This window comes from Streptopelia decaocto (assembly GCF_964273445.1).
Source record: "Streptopelia decaocto genome assembly, chromosome: 1".
Lineage (NCBI taxonomy): Eukaryota > Metazoa > Chordata > Aves > Columbiformes > Columbidae > Streptopelia > Streptopelia decaocto.
The window spans coordinates 96,883,082-96,901,903 of NC_138663.1; the positions used below are offsets into that span (position 1 = coordinate 96,883,082).

Consider the following 18,822-nt stretch of genomic DNA (forward strand, 5'->3'; position numbering starts at 1 on the left):
AAGGAGAAAATAATGGCAACTGAAGCTGAATCTTGAAAACCAGGACAGTAAGTGCTTGCTTTTTATATCCTATTACTATTAACTTTTTTTTTTTAATTATTGTTTTTACAGAGAATACAAATGCTTACTGATAAAGTACTATGTTATGATGTGACGCTTAATAGAAATAATGAGACAATATTGTGTCCATTCGAGTTTCATGGTACAGACAGATACTGTGTAAGGTTTTCTTCTTATAATACTGATTTTTACGTTTCCGGGGACTACCATCGATTGCTGACGTTTTGCTCTGCCCCTGAGATGCCGTTTGACAGAAATTGTCAATCTTGCTTGAGACAGCACTCAAGCATAGACATTGCAGATACCAACTTACATATTCAGGCACAAAACTTCTAATCTGTGGGGCCAGGCAGATTCTCAAAATGTTGCATCATGGTCTCCACAGAGGAACACTTAGCTTGAAATACTGAAAACTATGTGATCTTGTTGGTGATTACATGTGGAAGTCAAGCTGAAGCACTTGACCAATGTGTGTTCAGGGGAGTTCAAAACCAGCTTAAAAATACTACTATTATTCTAAAACAAAAAAAAAGATTAAATACTACTAAAAAACAAAACAAAACAAAACAGGCAATAATTATTTTCTTCTTTAAGCTTCAAAGATCACCTTTTCAAGAAAACAGACAAATATTTTATGACTAGAGAGATCATTAGATTTTCAACAGCTTAATTTGCATGCTCAAATGTTGATTGCTGTTGTGTTTGAAAACTTTTTCAGTATCCAAATTTAGATTTTAGGGGTTTTGTAAGATGCTCTTGAAGTCCATCTTGAACACTATCTAAGTCACCTCAGGCTATGACCAGTATAAATATAACTAGGTGTAAACTGTATTGTGACTATGCAGTAAAAATCAGTCTTAGGCACTGATTTGCACTGAAATAGTAGTACATCAATTAGATTAAAAAAAAAAATTAAAAAGAGCGAACAAACTGAATAGTATTTGACAGGGTGTTTCCAAATCCTGTTTTTGTATGGTCTAATGTCCTACAACTTTTGAACATCCTTCCAGTGATATTTCTCTTCCTGAAGGGCTAAATCTACAAATGATATCATTTGATACAGTTAAATATATTTTATTCTGCATATCTAACTGTCACCTGAAGGTATCTTTTCAAAACAACTTATGCATGTGTGTTTATACAAGAATGCTAGATGAGATGAGTCTTTCATTCAATGGCAGTGAGATGTTACCATATCAGCTATTTTAAGACACACACTGGCAGTGATGTCTGGCTCTCGCCAGATGTCTGGCTCTCTCTGGCATCTTCGGCTGATGTCAGTGGGAAGTCTCAGCATGGGATTGAGGAAACGTATCATCTCCTTCACTTCTCCAAGAATGTACACATTGAAACCATTGCAGTACAAGACAGCTTCTGATAGAGCTGTATATAGTTATCTGTTTTTCAGAGTATTCTGAGGATTCTAGTTTGACAGAACAGCGTTTCTTGAAAGAAGGAACTTCAGAAAATAATATAGTTGTCAAACTGGTGGCTATTTTATGGGATGAACAAAATTTGATACACAGCTAACAAAAATGGTCCTATAAACCTGTCGTCCTGCCTGTAATGCTGCCTGAAAGGAACGAGTAGGAATCTGCATGGATTTGTTCAGTTACCTGCAGGGCTAAATGATTTAATGTTTCTGAATGGGAGTAATCTGTTACGGGAAATAATATCCATGTTTATCTACATTTCGGTATGTTTGTTTGCCTTTTTGAAGGTTACATCTCAGCAGAGAGACTACCACTGTCTTCAACATGTGTGTTATCTAGCTCTCACCTGCTCTGACTGATTGTGCCAGCAAGACAGCAATTAATCCTCTCTCCCTTCATGACTCACCATAGGTTGTCCTGCAGAGAGAGAGAAGGAGACCATCACATGGGACTCAGGGAGTTCCCTAGAGATGGAACAAGAGCTTTAGTGACTTAGTGGTGATTCCTTGAAACCTAATCAGATGGAGGGCCTGGCCCCAATTTTATGAAGAGTTTCAGAGGGAAATCAATGAGAAAAGGAGAGGCAGCACAGGCCAGATCGGGGACACGTGGTCTCTCTGCTAGTTCTCAGATGTGGCACATTTGTTGCAATGGGGAAAAAGGTTTCTGTCTCGATAGATGTGAAGCTCCCAGGGGAGTGTGCCGGTGAGTGCAGGAATGTGCAGCACCCTGCAGAGCTTTCAATGAATTTTTATTTGGCTGAAGAAAGCTTCTCATGAGCTGTTTATCCAAGCTATCATAAATAGACTAAAGATGGAAGTTACATAATCTAAAGGGCTACTGCAACACTCATAACATTGGGCAAACTCTCACAAGCATTCTCTATCCTTGGAGGCTAGTCAACCTTTTACCAGTCCGAATGTGTTTCACCTAGAGTATAATTAATGGGGTTTTTTTCCTCCTCCTTTTCATGTGACTGTTTAATTCTGGCAGCAATTTTGTTGATGCACTTTCCAAAGCTTCAAAGAATCTGTGCTCCAAGAAACTGTAATCCAGGGTTGTTAGCAGCAAACCTAGTGTTACTAAATGAATGTAACCTTGAGCAGCATAGAGCTTAGGAGCTTGAGATAATGCTCAAGCATAGACATCAAAGATGCAAACTTATATATTTAGGGACAAAAAGGTTAATCCATGGGACCACTCAGATTCTCAAAATGGAGCATCTGGGTGAATTATAAGAGAAAGTAAAATGCATGAAATCACAGCATACAATAAAACTTTGGTTTTAAGCTGGAGGGCTTTGTTTACCTGCAGATTTCCTGGTGACTGAATTATGGGAAACAACAGGGAAGATAAAACCAAAATAAACCAAACATTTTTCAAAGGAAATTAACAATTGAAAAGGGCCCTAGCACGTTAGTTTAAAAAGTAGTAAAAAAAAAAGTGAAATAAATTGAATGGGCAAATTATATTCTCAGATGCCTACATATTCAGACATACTGGTGTAAACTTGCCTATGTGAACGGATAAATGTTATACCCTAAAATGAAAAGCATTACCTGCAAGGCCACTTTAATAAGAACAACTATGTTAACACAAAGAAGGAAATTAATGAATTTACAGCAGCAGAGGTAATGGATCTAAGTAAATCTAGCAGTTTGGGGGATGAAAATTTGTGAAGCAAAAAATACCTTAATTATGCATTTTAGAATAATAAATTAAAGTTTGTTTTTATATTTAGTGTTGGGCATCTTTCAAAAGAGTATTTTTCTGAACCTACTGCATGCTAGCAGGAACTAGTTATGGCTGAGATGTGAACAACAAGGTAACATGTGCAATTCTGTGCCTGAATGACTGAAGTGTTTATCAGTGTGGCACTTCTGTGACCACCAATGCCCCTACGCCCTTGCTAGTGCTGCTTAGACAGCTGGGTGCAATGGGAGCTTTGGAAAGGGAAAATCTTTTCCCTTTTGTGTTCTTCATCAAAAGAGGATGACTCCAATCAGAGGAGTCTCATCTTTATCAGAAAGTGCAGACAGGCATTACCCAGTGTGTCATGTTTCCAAGCTTTATGCGTCACCTGGGAAATTTCTCCTGATCCAGAAGCCCCAGGCTAACCAACTGCCATTGTCACTGCTGCTGGCAAGACTAGCTACAAGGAAGGAAGGAAGCTAGTTTTAAAGGAGATTCTGTGGGGAACTATGAGTAAAACTATTTTGGAGGCAGTGGTCTGCAAAAATTCTTTATAGCAAGACCTTATGCATCACCAGTAAGGATAACAGAGCTAAGGGAGATCTAAATCCACAAATTATTTGGAAATACAGAACAAAAAACATAAGTTATATAATTACTTGTACAGCTCTAATCTTGGCCTGCTTCAGTGCATTTGAACTGTTCATTCAGTTGCCAACAGACGCAAGTGCAAATGTGTTCTTCAGATCATTCTGCCTTGCTGTCTCCCTTAGAGTGTCCAGCCTAAAGCCACATTTACCAAATACTGTGCCAATCACTGGAGCAATTCTCATATAAAGGCTCCATCAAAACAAACAACCAACCCATCAGTCAACACCCCAAAGGAAACACTCTTGATCTAAAAATGCTTTTGAGGAAGTAACATTGGTTCTTTCCTTTATAGATTGGCAAGTTCATTATCACCTTCCTTATCACACCAACAGAATGGGAATGTCCCACAGCACGGCTGTAGCCACGGTTTCCACACCACATTGGACAAGGAGAGCTGCTCTGGGACTGGAGTCAGTGTACTGCGATGCTCCTCTATGGCTCTTCCAATCTTTCTTATCACAATGTCAAAGAGGGGCTCGGTGTCAGCTGACAGAGGTTTGGCTTCAGAAGGGTCTTGCGAGAGATCAAACAGCAGGGGAGGGTTATGATGGGTCACACCTTCCCCAAAACACGGGCAAAATCCTCTATCATAACAAGCCCCAGCCCCGAGTGGACGGAAGATGGGGGTCATGTAATGAGCCTTCCAGATGGCTCCACCTGGCAGGAAAGAAAGAACACTTGCAATGTCACTGGTGGTTATCACAAGGCATTAGAAGAGTGAATGTTTTTCTAGGGATTGTTTCTCTTTGCACTTCAGCTCTGTACTTTTTAGTTGATAAAATATTGTAATTTCATTTAGAATTAAGTGCCATAGAATTAAATCAAGAATGCAACATTAATTTTTACATTTTGAAATTTCTCTAAAATTTTCAGCAAGTATAAGTTATTGCTTGTTGGAGAATGGCCAAGAGAGAAAGGGCATGAGACCCTCTCTACGGAGAGGATCTCTTCTAGTTAGCATGAGTAGGCCTCAGTTAGCATGAGCTGAGGGTAAGTGAGAAGGTATTGCCTGGGAAAGGCCTGGATAAACAGGTCTCAGGAGGCAGCTCCAAGATAACGAGGGAATTCACATACCAGAGAAACCACAGAAGGGGATGGACTCATTATGTATGTTGGGATGGGCTCATTACGTATGCTATCAAATCGGTGTTTGACGAGTAGGCATAATTAATAGAACTGCTTTATAAAGGTCTGTGCTATAAATAGAATTGCTACTGCTTATAAGGGTCTGCTATAAATAGAATTGCTATAAATAGAAGTGTTATAAAGGTCTGTGCTCTGCCTTACTATAAAGGCCAGTGGCTCGTGTCAATAAACGAAGCATGTTTATCATCCGCATCGGATGGCCGTATTTCTTCCTCCGTCGCCCTAGGCCCGAACCCATGCCGGGGTCTTGACCCCCGACAATTGCTTACTCTTTTTTTTATGAAGACATGAAAAAAGATTTGGGTTTTCTATGTCTTACTTCCTTGTTAAAGTAGCAGAAGGATGGACAAAGGGTTGAGACAAGGACTTCTCCGTGAGACAAGGAGGGCATGGACTCCACAGGCCTTTCATTCAGATGGAGAGGTGGGTTAAGGCCCGTCTTGAGTTCCAGCAGCCTGTCTGGCATGCCATGTGCCTTGAAGCCATGAAGAAATTCTTTGTGCCATACAATACATGCTATCAAGTTCTTTACCACCTTACACCTGGATCTACTTGGAAAACTTGGTGCCAGAAAAAATGTGTTAGACAAATGTGCCCTCCCATACATTAAACCTAATTCTTTTGAAAGAAGTTCTGCACTCACTGTCCTTCTGATGCCACCGCACAGCATGTAGGTGAATACCACAGTAATGAAACAGGAACTCGTGCTCTGAGTGCTCAACTGTTCCTTGTAGTAAAGGCATTAGATCCCGGCCATCAATCACCCTAGCAGGAAAAATGGAGACCATCAGACTGGGGTAAGCTGTACAGGATTGTGTTCCTTCTGCATGCCACCTCTTGCTGGAACTGGCAACTTTGAACAAGGGATGTGCTTGTAAAAGATTGCCAAATCTCAAATGTAGAGAAGGAGTGACTAAGCTGTGGTAACATTTTTGTCTAGAGAAGGAACAGAAGTGTGAAAGAAAATGTCAGATTTTTAGAATATGTTTCCAAATTAGATTTTCCATCATTCTGGGAGAGAAGGAGAAATGAAAACACTTGTGCTTATACCTGTCTTGGGGTAGTACCCCTCCAGCCAGATGAACAACTGTAGGATAAATGTCCATAAGGCTTGTAGGTTCATCAATAACTGTGCCTGCAGGTAACACTCCTGGCCATCTAAATATCCCTGGGACACGGATTCCTCCTTCCCAGCCTCCCATAGCTTTTCCACCTTTCATAAAAAAAAAAAAAAAAAAGTAATGAATTTTCATTTAAAAAAGCTTCATTTGAAATAGAGACATTTTAGACAAATATTATTGTATTATCATAAGCTAATGTTACTTTTATGAGCCTTCCTTACCATTTTGTTTTTACCGCTAAGCTCCCTGTCAACATCAGTGAAAGTGTGTTCACTATATCAGACCCCTCGAGTGACCTTACACACTTATTCCCTTCTATTGTTTTACAAACACATTGCTCCATTGGGTCTCAGTGTGGATACAATTTTCAGGCATTAAATGTTTTCTTAGCCTAGTTCTATTCCCTCTTTTACAATCCTGTAACATACCTGTTGTATTTAAGGCAATTAATGTTTAGTGAGAAGTTACGCAATATTAATAAAAATTATGATCAGTTGCCTCGTGAGGAAAGGACAGTTTGGGAATTCATACTTATAAAGAACACCTGCACAGGCTAGAACAGGCTACATTTTTAAAAGCCTAATGAGAATGAGGCTAATTCACCTTTCAGTGATAAAACACTGTTACTCCTTGGGCATACAGCCTTATCAAAGCTTTAAGGGTGTCCTGAGTACTTTAATAGTTGTTTCTGGGTTGTCACCATCCCTGACAACTCTTACCTCTGTATATTCCATTCCAGCCACCAAGCTGCCTTTTTCCTTCTTGTCTTTCCAGCCATCCACCATGGTCAGAGGCAAAGTAAACCAGTGTAGTAGTTTTCAAACCTTCCTTGTCAATAGCATCTAGAACCTGGCCTGTAAACACAGGAATATGTGTGTATTAAAAAGCAAAAATATTGCTTATACTACATAAATTTTAGCCTTGGACTTGTAAACGTCCATCACTAATTTCTTACCTGTATCTGTGTAAGGCTGCTTATTGTTTAAAAGAAGTTTTTTAGGGTTGAGATTTATACTTGTGATTTGACTGTCTGTAAAAGCACAGAAAATTTGTGATGTGTTGTAACTCCTTTATTACTAGTATTATAACAAAGGAGTGCAAGAACCATAGTCACAGACTAGAAGCCTGTATTGTAACGGACAGAAGTGCCATGTGCTGTAAATGTTTGGAAATAAAACATATCCAAGGCCTCAAAAAGTCAGATGTTGCATCAGTGGTGGCCATCATGAGAAATGAGTTAAAAATGTCATGTACCCTTATATTGTCTAGACCACAGTTATTATTTGCATTAAATTACTGACAGGATATCATATGCATTAATAATATGAATATTTTTTATTAAAAAGTCTTTCTTGAGCTGTTCTTGATGTTCTTAATTATATTTGTGGTGTATAAGAGTTTGACAGCAGTCACAGAGAAACAGCTTGGTTATTTACATCTGGAATTAATTTGCTTATCAGTTGTATCACTTTCTGATGTGTCCTACTTAGAAATAGATAAGACATGACCATAAGAGGCTGAAATTTCCTGATCTTTAATAACCAAAGAAAACTAAATAATTTTCACTTATGTAGTCAGAAGAGCAGACCTCCCTGACGGGAGCCAAGGAGACATGGTTAAAAATTGTAAATACTAGACCAAAAAAAAAGAATGAACAGAAAGACTCATTTGGCCCAAGACTGGAGGAAATAAAAAGCCAATGCTGTAAGCCAACAGTGCTCGTACAAGGTTGAAAGAAGCTCACAAAAAACTTAGGACTTTTGTCCTGCTTGTTTTTAATCCTCTTCCTTGTTCTTTTAATAACAACTACATTTTTATTATATATTCAGACCTAGGTATTAGGTCATTGGAGACATTGTTATTTGCTATGGTAACTTACCCACCATCCAGTCCATCTCCTCTACGTTGTCTCCATATAAACCGTGTCTGCTTCTCCCAAGAAACTTCTCTGTGGTGAGGAGGGGAGTATGGGAGTGTAAAAAGGAAAGAAAGAGGAGAAATGGCTTGTGCTTATTTCTAAAAAACAGAAATTAAAACTTTGTTATTGGGGGGGAAGGTTCTCAATACATGCAGAGGTCAGTAGTAATGGAAAATGGTATTATGATTTGCATCTATATATTTCAACAATCACTTCAGAAACATCTTACTTTGTAAATTATTAGACCCCAGTAATTAGGATCTAGAAATGTTCAATCCAATCCATGGAAGTCTGGAAGTGTTCTCAGCTTTCATGAAGCTAGGAATAACAGACTTCCTTAAGCAGCAGCTATTTTCTTTTGTTTAATAATATAATATCGTTACTAATATTATTAATGATTAATAGGCATAATAATACTTAAAATCCTCTATATTAAAAATTATGAACACTTCACATGGGAAAGTGCTATTTAAAAATTGCAAGACAAGCGAGAACCAGAAAAAATTGTGATCAAAGGAAACACACTTTACCTTTCAATAAATGAAATGGACTCTCTCAAGATAAGGGATGTAGTCCTGTCTGTCACCATTGGCTGCTCAGTAACTTCATAATTTCTCATCATAATGCAGTTCCAGTATCGTACAAACCCGTAACTTGAGAACCAGGATAGGAAGAACAAGAGACTAAACCCAGCAAGGCAGCTCAGCGTTTTCCAGCGGACTGAAATCAAGCCCGTCAGCTTTCCCAGGGCTGCGGTGAATGTAACAAGGCAAATCATCTGAGTGTAAAGCCAGAGTCTCCTTCTAAAGGCTCTGTCCATCTCTGGTGGTTCCGTTGGTTGGCAGTCACTTATTAGTGTAAAAGGCATCCCATAAAAATAGTCAAACCCGTGTTTTAAAGGATGATGACAATGGTCATTGCGGGATTTACAGTTAACACCTTGATGCCACTTCCCTGAAAATACAGATTATTAAAATGTAAAGACATGGTATTTAAAAATGGTCTTTACCTCACACAAAACCTTTCTCTAAAAATGGTTGAGTTTTCTCCTACTCATGATAGCTTCTTAATCCTATACATATAAGATAGATATGTGTAGGATAACTATATAGACGTGTAGACTGAGTATGTACTGATATAATGGGATATATGTTACAGTTGATGAAAGTAAACAAATTATAAATTTCCAAAAAAGTTATTGGTGCTCCATGCATATATTAATGCCTTGTAGCTTTGATCAAATGTAAAAAAACTGGACTATAAAAGGAACTAGAAATTGCAAAAAAATCAGATTTTCAGAACTGAGCAAACATGTGTGGCCTTCCTGGAGACCTGTCGGATATGACATAGGAGGAAGAAGACCTTTATTAAACACAGGGCAAAATGCCATTGTTCTGTTGTCATGTTGTCTCTTTACCTACAAGGTGCTATGCAGACGGGTTTCTGGCAAGTTTTGAACAGCTTAGGGTCAGGACTATGGCAACACTCAGTGACATGTTGGTGCTGGACTGATTAGGGAAGCTATGGATGATATAGCTAAGTAAACGGCAGTTCAGCAGTGGGTTTGGCAGACAAACCACCAGATCCAGAAGAAGTTGAACTCAGGAGATCAGGATTTCTCATGAAGCTGTACATATATAAGTAGTTTTGCTGATAATATCGCTGCATACTGGATGAGAATGAAAGGCTTTGTTTTATAAGTATTGTTGCTATTTATTTGTATTTCAACAAATTTGAAAAGTCAAAGCCACTTCCTTTTAAGTTCTGAAATCTTCATGTATCAAAAGGAACATCTTATGACATTTTGCAATACAATTTGTTCTTTTTTATGAACACATGTCCACTATTACGATGAATGGCATATCAAAACCATGCTTTTGCTTCCCCTCCACTTGTTCCAAACAGACTGGTTAGGTGCTTACATGGAGACATGAAAAGTTGACTCATTTGGCTTAGACACCGAGGCTTGTGAATATTTGAATCAAGCAATCAAAATGTACTTCTCATCAGAGAGATGGAGTTTAATGGCATTTGATGATCTTTGATGTAATGCAGACCTTAGATACAAGTTCTATAGATAAAAATGAACTTTTAGAATTTTACTTGAAAACTAACTTGCAACTAATTCTTATTGTGGAGCAAGGAATTATGTACTTACAGAAGGAGATTATCCTAAAAAAATAGTTGACTATGTTACCAATACATATAGTAGCAGCTGACCCCGAGTACGTTTCAATAGAATTGCTGTGCATTACAATAGGAGCAGAAAAAAACTGCTTCATAGGAAAAAAAAAACATCTGTTTTTTGGTTTTAAATATAAAGAAATACTGAAAGTTCTATTCTAGATGGATTAATTGCTTTCAGCTGAAATGTCTACTCAGTTTACCTTTTGACATATTTAGAGCCAGCTGTAGAATGAAACAGGTTTGTAATCAATACATAGATGTATTGGTCATAAATACAGGTTCAGCTTAAGTGTCCTTGGACTTCAGATGCACTCCAACACCTAAATCTCCAGCTGAAGTTGACAAACGCTTCTGACACATTACAAAAGACTCAAATCTCCAGAAGACAAACTAAGTGTATAATAAAGATAAATTAATCTTTGAGGGTATATGTTATACAACATTGGCTTTCTGACTACAAAGAGTGTGCAAAGCATTTCCCAACAAAAAGTCTCATCATCATATCAAGCTGCAGGTTATTAATAAGATTTAACTTTGCAGTTAAACTGGTTGTGCTTGGAGCAAAACAATCCCATTCAGGTGAGACTATTTAGTGTTCATTCAACTGTGGTAATGGGGATAGATGTTGTGTAAGATCTCCTGCATCATGACTTGAATGTAAAGTTGTACTTATGTGTTTATTTGTGTCAGGTATCACCAGTGCTTTCTATCATCTCCTATAATGCAATTAATCAGAATTTGTCAATCTGGTTAACCTAAGTGATGCTCTCAGTGTCTGTAGGGTGATTTTAGCTGAGATGCCCAGAGGGAAAATGCCAGACCATTTTGCTAGCTAGCTTCTGGGAGGGGTGCAGCACAATCTCCCTGCAGGGCAATTCCTTTAGCAAAGTGGAGACAAATCTGATTGTTTTGTTAGTGATTACATGTGGAATCCAAGCTGAAGCACATGGCTAATAAACATGGCCTTTTTAATGAACTGATTAAAACAACTAAACTAGTATTGCTGCAGAACTAAGAAGAGAAGAAGGTTCAGCAATACAGACCTTAAAATATTCTGAGAGATTTGCTTAATATTGTCCTGTATGGTTTAGATTTATTCTGCTGAATTAATACAAATCCATTCCTGCTGACACTTTTATTAGTAAGTTCAGTTTATTTGTGCAGCCAATATTTTTATGTGTCAGACATTGATTTTGGATATTGACATTTAGATACTCAGATGAAGTATGGTAAATAGCTGAAAATTCAGCTCAGGAACATTTGTGTTTTATCAGCCTGTGGAACTATATGACACATCTAAGATAAATATTTGAAACTGGATCATGACCAATAGTTACAACTGTATTAAAAAAAACGTCCTATAAAATACAAGATAAAGTGGAATTCATATTAATGCTGAAGGAGGCAATGTTTTGTGGGCTGTACTGAAAGCTCAGTGAATTATAATGGCACGCTGTAATTAAAGAAAAAATAATTGCTTTGTTTCTCAAAGGTCAAATCTGCAATATTATGAACTGATTCTATTGTTTTAAGTTGCAGCTGTTCCCTTCTGTTGTGAATCTGCTCTGAGCTGTGTGAAGCATCATCATGCATATTTATATAGCACTCATTTCTTAATGAAATAACATTGGAATAATTATCACATACCTAGCAGGATAGCATTCAAGAAATATTAACATATTTTCCATTATATATTTGAACAACCATAGCTCTGCTTGAAAGCAGGTCAACCTTAAGACTGTTCTTTTTATTAGATGCCTATTCTTTTAGGAGAGATTATTTTTGGTCAGGATTTCTTCCTACAAGATATTCTTAAATCAGGAAATAAAAATATTACAACCGAGGTATGAGCAGTTGCTAACTATACTTAAACAAGTCGTTTGAGTGAGACATGCACATGAAACACATTCTAGGCCATCCTAAGGAGCATACCCATACCTATCAGTCCTGTGCTGTAGCCTTGCTGCTGCAATATTTTGGCAAAAGTGGTTTCATTTGGAGGAAGCCCTCCTGAGCCACCATTCCAAAAAATAACACGGTAATTGTTTACAGCATCCATTCCTAAAAAATACAGTAATAAATAATCTTAGTAAGTATAACTGGTACAGTACTTTTATCAGACATACTTTCTTGTTTCCTGGTTTCATTGATATTATAGTGTTAAACATGTATCCTAATGCTGTTTGTTTGGGGAAATGAATCTAAAACTCTAAACAAGATTAAGAAAGAGTTAAATCTCTCAGTTATGGAATATTTATTCTTCCTGTTTTGTATACTGAGATATTTCATTTCATTTTATTCAGAATGGCACAGTTGTACAGGAGCTTTTATATGTCACAGTGGCATCCAGGCTCTACCAAGTGCACTTAGTGTGACTGTGTGGGCAGGGGACACTTCAGCCTTCTGTCAGCCTCAAACTCCAGCTTGCAGAAGGCTGCCTGGGAACTCAAGATTTCCCTGCACAGTGGTATAGCTGATGTCTGAAACCCACAGAGTTTGGCACCACAATCTTCTACTCACCTGCAGGTTTACATCCTGTTATTTAAGATTACATACTGGCTATAACCCCATCATACAATGTTATGTGAAGTACAATCTGTCACGGATGCATTGAATATCTTGGCCCTGTTGTTACAGTGGGAGAGAGTCTGTACAAGATCGTGTGGATTTTCAAGCTATTTACCTCAGTGGGAGTTGTCATGATAAAAGTAAAACAACATGTCAGCTTCAAAATGCCTCGGGAACGAAGGCCATGGATATAAGAGAGTTGATGTTAGAAACATGTAGATCTGTTTGCTTTTCATACCTCTTCATCTCAGGGATGCAGTTTGACAGGATAGTATGTTTAATTCAAAACCAGAATTGGGAAAAATAGTATAACTGCCAAACTGTTGTTTCATAGGGTAGATGAATTCTGACACATAGGTAACAAAGCTTTCCTATAATGCATCGTCCTGCACCTCAACTGGAGGGAATAGACACACATCTGCATAGATCTGCTCTGCTCCCTGCAGGGTTGAGCTGTTTCTGATATCCAATGAGGAATCACCCACAACAGAAATTCATGTAACTGGTGCTTTAGAAATGTGTTGTTACTATTATCCATGTTCTGCATAATGACTGTTTTGAATCTAACAATTTCTACTAACTCAATTCTGGCTCCAATCTGTGCAATAGAGCACCGAGAAACAATGAACATTGTGAGCTGGGAGGAAGCACACTGCTCTGCAGAGCTGCTTCTTTTCTGCCTCAGGGTTGTTCACTGTATCCCATAAATATAGACACCACCCTGAAGGTACTAGATCTAGCTGGTGTGTCTTTATCTGCCTCAATGAGGGATGACATGTCTGTGGCAACCCCTCTATTTGCACACTGTTCCCTTCAACACTAAAACAATATTTAAAGGCTGCTTAGTTTTGCAAGGCAAACCTGATCGGAGGGGATATCTGCCGGTGAGGAAAGCTGCTCTACTAGGTGTGCAAAGTGGAGCGGCAGCGATATGTTGGGTCAGTTTCACTCCTTCCTTTGCCAGGCGATCAATGTTCGGGGTCCTAAAAATGTAACCAACACTGTCAGGTAGCATTCAGAGGGTCTGCAAGGGAAAGGGGATGGGGAATATTATACTTATCTTTATTTTGGGAAGTTTCTTCAATTTGAAGATGGCTTTTTTAAAAAAAAATATTTTAATTTTCTCATGTGATGAGGAAATATTATTTTTTTCTCTTCATTAACAACCGCTATCAGGATAAATTTCAAGCCAACAAATCCTTCTTGTTTCCCAAGTCCTAAAAAGGGCCTTATAGAAATCTACCCCACTGCTCTTGAGAAGAAAACTCATGCCTTCAGGATGACACTATGCTGAAGAGGAGGCCCAGCCATGCAGAGCCCCATCGGCTGCCTGTGCTCATCAGCTACCAATCAGAAACTTGCCAGCTGGTGTCAATCAGGGTGAGATTCTGAAAACTTTTCTGGGTGAGGGTAGCGACCATACCAAATTTTCTTTTTTTTCAAAGAAGTGACAAGCTGGTGGGAAGCCAGCAGGCAATTCCATGGCACAGTTTTCAATGAGAAGGACAATTTTTTGTCCTTTGGTTTGAAAAATATTTCCTAGTAACACAGATCACTGCAGTCATTTCTACTATATTTTGATGTGAGACTGGGAAAGAAAGGCAAAAGAGAGTTAAATGAGGTAGGGAGCCCTGATATATTAAAAGACTGAACGACATTTCTATCTTCAGTTATATGTAAGAACTTCATGTTTCCCAATATCAGGCTTGTAAGGAATACACAAGAACGGTTGACATTCCCACAACAAGCACTTTGTGATGGCAGAGCTCATTCTGGGAATGCCTCTAGGCTGTGAGATAATCCTGGTAGTGGTTTACTTTTACCGTTAATTGCACCCATGGGGAATCCTCCCATTTCTTCTGGAAATGAACTCAAAGAGAGCTCTAATAGCTGGTGATGGGCAGATAACCGCAGTCTTACATCAGATAACACACCAGTTCTGTTCACTATTCTGCTTAGTTTTCTTACCTGATAGTGTCATTCCCATAGCAACCTACATCCCCTATGCCGAGGTCATCAGCCATCAACAGGACGATGTTGGGCCGTGTGACAATGGAAAGCTGTGTCAGTGGTGGCTGCACAAGCAGACCAAAAATCAGGGGTGTGACCAGGGATGTCCTGAAACACAGAAGGAAAGAAGCTGATGACCTGACCATTTATCTCTTCCACTGCAAGCGACTGTTGGCCCTCCCATCTCTGCCCAGATGTAGATGACGTGTTACATTTTGATCACTGACCCAAACAGATGTCACAAAAAGGAAAATATCAGGACCATAACTTTAAAATCCCCCTTTCTAGTTGTTTACAAACTTCCTATCAGCAGTCTCACTTGATAATTTGCGTGTGACAGGTAACATGTAAGTTATTTTGCTTCAGTGTTTTTTAGAAGTTGGTCTGGGAAGCTGAGAATGTGATCAACTTCCTCTGGCATCCTTCTTACCCAGAATGGGACCTTTGTGTTGTGAAAAAGATAAGAAGAACAAAAAAGTAAAACCGAAATCAAGTTGTGAGTGTACTTTATAGATAAACAACCCTACTTTTTTTACTGTACAGTATTATGTCATTATTAAACTTTGTTCACTTTAGGTCTAAGTATCATTTAACAATAAAGAATTAACTTTATGCTTACCAATAAGGTATTAGTTGCCAAATCATTTCTACATTTGGAGTGTTCAGATCCTGCAAAACCAAGAGAGAAAGCCTTGTCATGTTCATATCTTCTTAGTAGTAACTCCAATAAAAAGAGATTAAAAACCTAATGAAATCCTATCACCATTCTCTGTTTTATTTACTTCAGTAGTTCTCAGATCAAACCCTAAATGAGGAAGAGTAAAGGCACTGACGTTAATTTTAGTTGCTAGCACTTTTTCACTTCTTGGAGGAATTTTTTTAATAGAAAAGTTTATTTTAAAATAGCAAAAAATTCTCCTTTGTTACATAACTCAGCTGTATGAAAGATACTTACTGTTCAGAAAGGAAGAGGTTTTTAAAGTCCAGTCCTCAATATCATTTATTTTTCTGTAATTGCAAAGATAGTAGCAGCCTGCTTCTTCTTTACATGAAGTGCCAAGTTTCCTTTCAGGCTTGTGAGACAGATCTTTGTTTGTAGAAATTCTAGCTGTCCTCTTTCAATGCTGACATTTCCTTAGAAGACAATGAATTTGTGACCTCTGAGCCGAGCCTTTTCCTTCTATGTAGGTATCACATTTCAGGGTGCGATGGTCTTTCCCCCCTCTCCGCACAGCTTTCTGCAAAGTTTCCTCTGGGATTTTCTCTTTCACTGCCAGAACAAGTCAAACTTTTTAAAGGCTCAGAATTGAGGGCCAAATGACCTTGGTAAAGCTTTAAAATAGACTTCTTTCAAATCCCATGTTTAGTTAAACTATCCCAAACATCTCAATTTTATAAATTATGTTTGTTTCATGTTTTGTTTTCCAGAAATTATAGTATTTAGCAGCTTAGTAAATACTCATAGTTCTTGCATTTTATTCATCAACACTACAGGCCTCAATGGGAAAATTTTAATTTCTGTGCTTAGGAAATTGTCACCAAACAGCCCTAAGCACTTATTTACAATCATCAGTGCTGATAAAGCCTCTCTAATCCACAGATACTCAGCTTCCTGCAGTTGGATTTATGTCTTTGCTGCATCCTAGGTAGATATGGGAAAGACACTGGAAAACACTTCAGCCATCTTTTACATATACATACCATGTGCTTCCAAAACAGCTGAAAGGAAAGGGAGTTGGAAATATTCAAACTGAATTGTGTAATTGGTTGTCACTAACTGCCTGTACTTCATGGCAGAGATACACTGGCTCAAAGCACATGCAGGAGCTCAAGGCTGAGTTTCCTCAGAAGCTGCCTTAAAGTAACAGGTCATATACAGAAAACACTGCACTGGCTGCTATTGTTTCTGTCAAGACATTTCCTTGCAGAGAGGTGACAGGGGTCCAGTCAGAGAAACTTCAGCAGCTCAGGTGGGGACAAGAGGGACAGTGAAAGCATCTTGCCCTGTTTATCCCTTTTCGGGGAGATGTCAGGGGAGACCCCAGGTCCCTGCCCTGCAGTGCAGCTCTTTGCTCAGCCCCAGCAACTGGGGCAGCAGCGAGCACCTGCCACCTGATTCAGCCCCAAGCAGTGAGGAGGATGCCTTTTTGGGACCTCTTTGGGACCACTTCAGCCAAAGCGGCACTTATGCCATGCAGCAATCTGAAGCCACTTTGCTATCTGAATTGAATTCGGCTTAAAGTGAAACTTCTCTCTCTCCCATTATTTAACCTCCACAGAGTAATTTAGATTTTTTTCCCTTTGTCCATTTTAATAATCCCATATGCATAGCTTACATATCTTTCATATTTTACTAACTATACTGTTTTTTACTGATTGAACTCTTTTAACCTATCTTTATTTTTCTATCAAAATATTTATAAGATACTGAAACCCCAATTCGAGCCAGCTTGCTTAAAAGAAGATATTCTAATTTTTAGATGCACTCAGATACACTTTTCACAATAACTGTACCTATTTGTGGCATCAGTTTGTCAACACTCAGTGAAATGTCTTACAGATAATTCCAGTCAATTTGGTACTGTGAAAATGTCTTTTAAAAATTCCTATTTTGTAGACCTGGTATAGATAAAAGCCAGACTCATGATAACGCGTTGCCTGCAGCTCTCACTTTATACACAGGCTTGTGCAAGAATAATGTTGTTGTAAAAGGAAATGCCTTTTAAAAACTTCCTCAAGATATTTTTATCTACAGCAGCAGAAAAAGAAAAAATTCCAAATGCCCATTAAAATTTTCCTGTGCACTTTCTAACGTAGTAAGGGAGGAATACAGTACCTGGTCAAGTTACACTCAAGGCAGGCAGCTGATAAACTGGAGCTTGAACTTATTTTCAGTTGACTTAAAATCATTCCCAATTTTTCAGCATGACGACTGCTGCTTAGCACAGCGTCTAACATCTGCTTTTGAAAGCAGTCCCTAAATCTGCCCCAGCTGCTCATGCGCGCTTCACCACAGGAAAGCTGTGTTATACTGGAGCCTGCAGGCTGCTGGATGGTCTAATTTATCCCAGAGTCTCTTAAACCACACGTCCCACTGCTGATTGCACAATGGTGACATTCATACGTGCCTGAGGGTTGGGCCAGGGAACACCAGAAGTTAAAATGTAGTTAAAATGCTTTCTGCCCAAGCAGAGGTTTCTCAAGGGAAGGTCCTCCTTCAAGTCTGAGACACTCCAATGAAAGTCAGTATGAGTAACAGTTTCCCATAAACCTTTCCTCATTTCTACCAAGGAAAACAGAAAATTGCTGTACTTACCAAGCAGCAATTCCTAGTAGAAATAGAAATTGAGCTTATATCTTCATTTTATGGCAGTCCTGAGTGCCTGCAGCAACGACAAGGTCATATCTGTGCATGTGGTGAGAAAGAGTTTTAGGGCGTGGGGAGGAAATGCTGACAAGAGATCTGAATTTACTTTTTCAGAAAATGAGTCATTTGGCTTCACTTCTGAGTTCTGCCTGTTTTTTAATCATCACTCAAAGGGACAAATTAAGGTTACATGCTGGCTAATGCTTGCTTTCTTGATTTTTCTTGTTTGAGTCCTGTTGTCCGGAGTGTTTCAGGATAGCATGAGATACTATCAAACAGCATTCTTGCATTACTGATGAAGAATTTCCTGTGTTTTCATATCTTAAAAGAGAAAGGAGACATCGTTATGAGGCAGTGGTTCATTGCCAATTGCAGTGCTCAGGCTGGTTTGCTAGTGAAGCACCTCTGAGGCAAGTTACAGCACCACGGGTGATCCCTCCCCAGTTCTCCCCCACCCCAAAATTTCTGTGCTAGAGTGGTTACAGCCAGTATGCACAGGAGAAGTGATGTGCCTGGTTTTCCTTCTCTCAGTGACAGCTTCTTTATTCCCACTCCTGTTATAGCATTTCAATCTGTACCTTTCCATTTCCCTCTCCCCTTCACTGTGCCTTTAGTTTCAGGATTCATTAGTGTATATCGGATTTCTTGTTGTCTGATGCCCTCTGCTGC

The 18,822-nt window shown here is 38.8% G+C and overlaps 1 protein-coding gene across 5 annotated transcripts; it reads right to left on the minus strand.

The window, feature by feature from the left end:
• Nucleotides 1–544: 544 nt before the first annotated feature.
• LOC309451739 (arylsulfatase D-like) lies at nt 545–18,148 on the minus strand (the record flags this gene model as incomplete). Of its 5 annotated transcripts, none has more annotated exons than XM_082075790.1 (12): nt 545–4,493; nt 5,626–5,747; nt 6,033–6,195; nt 6,823–6,957; nt 7,983–8,119; nt 8,552–8,975; nt 12,147–12,269; nt 13,638–13,759; nt 14,745–14,894; nt 15,406–15,455; nt 15,742–15,920; nt 18,103–18,148. In XM_082075790.1, 10 exons carry the CDS (start codon nt 15,429–15,431, stop codon nt 4,123–4,125), a joined length of 1,773 nt encoding a protein of 590 aa, XP_081931916.1. In that variant the 3' UTR covers nt 545–4,122. The 5 variants fall into 5 exon arrangements, with proteins under 5 accessions (XP_081931916.1, XP_081931914.1, XP_081931915.1 ...); XM_082075788.1 differs by lacking the exon at nt 18,103–18,148 and adding an exon at nt 17,623–17,742 and having other exon boundaries at nt 15,742–16,056; XM_082075789.1 differs by lacking the exon at nt 18,103–18,148 and adding an exon at nt 17,623–17,725.
• Between the last annotated feature and the right edge of the window lie 674 nt (nt 18,149–18,822).